The 4,667-nt window shown below is 41.2% G+C and overlaps 1 protein-coding gene across 1 annotated transcript in view; it reads left to right on the top strand.

Moving 5' to 3' along the window:
- The window catches only part of eloa (elongin A), a 21,603-nt gene that overhangs the window by 16,240 nt on the left and 696 nt on the right, over positions 1-4,667 (top strand). The window contains exons 9-10 of the mRNA XM_035681407.1: positions 261-441; positions 646-775. Of these exons, the coding sequence (XP_035537300.1) occupies positions 261-441; positions 646-775 (311 nt within the window). The remainder of the gene's footprint in view (positions 1-260; positions 442-645; positions 776-4,667) is intronic.

Raw genomic sequence — 4,667 nt, forward strand, 5'->3', positions numbered from 1 at the left:
AGTTTTTGTCAAAATTAGAAAAAAATAAAAAATAAAACTCCAGCAACATAAAGAGTAAAGTTATTGTGTTTGTCAATAAAAACAGTAAGTTCCCAAATGCTGACAAAAATAACAGAACAATGATACTTTTACAAGACATTAAAATATATAAACGACCCAAACACAGTTTATACAGTCGATACAGAAACACATGGTGATGCTGTTTCTTCCTCACATCCTTCGTGTTGTCAGAATGAGTAGAGAGCTCCCTTTCCTTTCAGTGGTTTACGGAGGAATCTGACGAGCTGTGGATGCGTCACTGTCAGCGGGACTTTAAGCGGGAGACTCCTCAGGAGTACGAGTCGTGGAGGGAGATGTACCTGAGGCTGCACGACGAGCGCGAGGAGCGTCTGAGGCTGCTCACCCAGAACATTTCCTCCGCACACGCCAACAAGCCAAAAGGTCGGAGAAACTAAAGTGTGGGATCTGAAATAACTCCTCTGTTAACCCTCCTTGTTACTTTTTGCCTGTTTTATATTAATCGGCACTAAAAAGTGACCGAAAGTGACATTAACTTCTACAGAAATGTCAGCGATTGATGCTGAAAGTTAATGTACTCATTAAGGTCTCTGAGTGTTTCAGTGTGAGTGTTGTTTGTCTCCGCAGGTCGCCAGGTTAAGATGGCGTTTGTGAATTCTGTCGCCAAGCCGCCGCGTGACGTCCGCCGGCGTCAGGAGAAGTTCGGTACCATTAGTGGTTCGTCCTCAGCCTCCACCGCGGCCGCAGCTCCCATCAAGTGAGAGCCGCGCTGCATCGCCTGATAACAATGTCTCAACATTCACAGTACAGCAGCCGAGACGCTCTGCACATACAGGACGTCATCAGCTCTGTCTTACAGGCTTAACATTAGCAATGAAGTTACAACTGTTGAGATAGATTTCATCTACAAATACATAAAATTCAGGGTTCCTACGAGTCCTGGAAAACCTGGAAAGTTGGAGTCTAGTTTTCCAGTCCTGGAAACGACCAAATATCCTGGAAATAATCTAGATTGTCCCGGAAAATGTTATTGTATTTTAGCCGATCACTCTACGCCTCAGATCGCCTGTTGGTAGGATAACATGCACACAACTAAATGTAGATATAAACAAGATAATATAAGACATTTAAAAGGTTTAATTGAGACCATATAAAAACACTAAACCCCCCAAACATCCAGTTACACTCTGTCGTAGTTACTCAGGTCAGTTAATTAACATTTATTAATTAACGGATTATTATTAATGTGTTTTTATGTCATATTTTTATCCTGCGCAGTGTTAATTGTTCTTACAAACAACCTATATTACTCACTTCTTCATGAATTAATATTGAAATATATAGCTTTAAAAACCTTTAAGGATATAATTCAAGCCATAATTTTAGTGCTTCGATAACCACTGCTCACGGTACTTTGCAAGATTTTTTAATCAACTTATTAAAATTTTATCATTTTTAATGTTATATTATGAAGCCAAAAATTCTGAACATTCACTGCTCCGAGCGTTTTCTGTTTTCTTTGGAGCTGTGTTTTTGTAAACTGATATAACTATTATACTGCTTTTGATCAACACCTCGAAGCAGATTTTTAACATAGACTTGTTTCATTAAAAGAGTTGCGATTGGCATTTTTCATTATTTTTGCTGGCACGTTTGTTGAGAAACGTAGTTGAATCGCAACATTATAGTTGAAAGTTACGCTAATTTCATTAGTGTATACCCTACGGCCCGGATTATATCCACATAAATGTGATAACGTTCTTCTCTGTAGTTCTCGAGCACGATTCCAAGTTGCAGTGTTGCGGAGTACCAGTCACGCTTATCAGTATTAATAAGTCTTTACCTATAAGAAGCAAGCACATTTTTTAGTTCACTGAATTATTAAAATTGATATTTTCTTTTATGTGGGAAAAACTGAAACGATTAGAAAACACTAAAATATTAAAATAAAAAATATAACATAATATGATAAACTTATTGTCCTTGTTTCGTTAATAAATGTTAAGACAAGGAAAAATAAACTAAGAACTGAGGAGTGTCGGAAACTAATAGTAACGATAAAATGCGAAACTATATAACTCCAACCTTTTGTCTCTTCCATGGTGTTCCTCTTCCCACCCAATAAGAACCAGCTGGCCACATGATTTACCTCTGGTTAGCTTCTGCTCTCTTCCTCCCAAACTTACCCTTCTCTCTGCCAAGTCGTCTCGCTTCTCAGCTGATGGGTGTGTGCACCAGAGAGGAAGGAGAAGAGAGAGGCAGAGAGCGAGGTGAGGCTAGGAGAGCTAGAGGACACGCTAGCCGGGACACCACAGGTTCAAACGCAAGTAATACGTGGTGTGTATGTTCCAGCGAGAAAAGAGTAAAGCTGAAATAAGCCCGTGTTGTTAGAGTTCTATTCTAATCTCACCAACCCGATTTGTTTTGTCGTACCTTCTTGCAGAACAGATGGGTTGCCCTCCGATGATGGCCAAAACTATCCGCATAAAGCTTTCAAGACAGAATTCACCTCCGCAGATCATGTTGGTTCTGAAAGAAGACTGATACTGATATTTTTGACCCAATTCCACGCTGTGTTTTTAATTTCAAGTTTCTTCCTTAGAAAAACTTCTGGAGACCCTTCTATCCCTGCATGAGCAACGACCCACACACACACACACAACAAGTCCCAAGCACACATGACTCTTTTATCCATTCATGAACCTTGTTCAGGCGTAAGCTGGTAAGGAAAATGGTTGATTATATTGTTTTCTTTTTTTATTTTCTATTTAATGTGGACCATCTGTTATTCTGCGGGGAGGGTGGAGAGGTAGCATTGAGTATTCTACTACATGACGGTCAGACTGATGTGTTGAGCAACCCTCTGTGTTAACAAAACCCTCCCCAGTCTGCAACACTTTTTCAAGCAAGAAAAGCAAAGGACACACAGCTCACACACAACACAACACACCACACACGTACAACACCCACACTCCTCGTCTCGGACAGCTTTTCTCGTCCTTCTGGCTAGAGCGCTCTTTAAAAAGGAATCAGCTCGGCTTTCTGAGAAAATCTGCTGCTTGTATGAATCTTTCACCGGAGACGTACTAGATCACTCATCAACCAATGATTGGTATAACCGCATCCTTGTATTCCTGGCCTAAATACGCTGCAAGCTGAAGGCGCAGCACCGGTTAGTTGTTAGCTCAGCATACAGACATGTAAGACGAGGGGGAAACAGCCTTGGCTCTCGCGTCCAAAGGTGAAAATCCCCCTCTCTGATCTTAAACGCCCACATTCTTGGTCGTGTGGTTTGGAGTCGGACAAGGAAACTATTGTAGCACCACACGGTACCAACACTCGGTGTTGTTTGAGCGGGCCCGGGTGTAGCGGGGACCGCGCCGAGTCCTTACCGGAAGTCTGCCGAGGGAGTCCAACAGCTTGACCTGACACCAGACATTCGACTAGGCCATAAAAACCAGACATGCCATGTTTCGTAAATTAAAAAACAACCAATGAACAGGAATGGATGAATGAGTGACCCTTGTACAGGTGCCAGGTTTGTTTCCACCTGTTTCAGTTTCGTGCTCAGCTGGCTGGTATTTAACATACAGACATGCTGAGTGTATCGATCTGAATCTGATCTCGATTGCTTTTCCTATAATATAAACTTTATCTAGGGATATGGGGACATAAAACTCCCTCCTCACCAGTTCCTTCTACATTTAACAGAACTGTTAACCTTTCATTGCGATACACCTAACATGAGAAACCTCTCACACACACACTTTGTTTTAATGGGCATGGCATTGTGCACGTCTCCAGCACGCAATCCAGCTGGCTGGATACAAGGCTTTTAAAACAACAAACAATGCCATATCTTAAACATGTTTTAAAGATATATTTGACTACACACACACACACACGACACAGCAGACGCATCTGTAGATTACTTTAACCTGCCTGTTGCGGCTTCAGATCATCCGTTCCTGCTGTTCGAATCGTGTGTGTCCCTTGTTTACGTATCTGCTTGCACTGTTGACAAACAGCTTGAGCGAGGGCTGAAAGAGACCCGCGGCAGGAACGAGAAGAGCAACCGGCGGAAATAACAAAAGGAAGAAGGTTGATAGGACGTCTGCCGCTTCATCTACTAACAATGATGAAAGCTGCTATTACTTTTCACATGGGACCCTGGCACCACACACATGGTCCCTGAAGGAAGTAATTTTAAACTCGTAATTTTATTAGATTTTAAATAAATGTTATATGAGTCATTTTTATTAAAATTGACTTTTGCCTTAAGGTTTTTTGTGTGTTGTTTATCAAAGCACACTGACATGCCTCGCTGAGCTTTCTATGAGCACGAGTGTCACATGAGATAAAGGAGGACAGTAACCATCTGTCCTCGAGGCCTCAATACAGTGTTTATTATCTAGCTATATCTTCTAGAATCGATAACTTAATAATCATACCGTAATGTGGCATTTATCCCCAAAATCTAGACTAATTTTGGTGTTTGCATCCCCTTTTAAAGTCGGATTTCTTAAGTAAATTTAATATCTGTATTTGTGATTTAAGCGGTGAAAGCACTTTTTGTGCTTTCTTAGTTGGAGTCTTAGAAGATTGTGCAGCTTTATAAACGTGGACAGTGATTCCCTGCGGGACAGGAA

The sequence above is a fragment of the Morone saxatilis genome, unplaced genomic scaffold (assembly GCF_004916995.1).
Source record: "Morone saxatilis isolate NCDOM2014 unplaced genomic scaffold, NCSU_SB_2.0 Contig9, whole genome shotgun sequence".
NCBI classification, from domain to species: Eukaryota; Metazoa; Chordata; class Actinopteri; family Moronidae; genus Morone; species Morone saxatilis.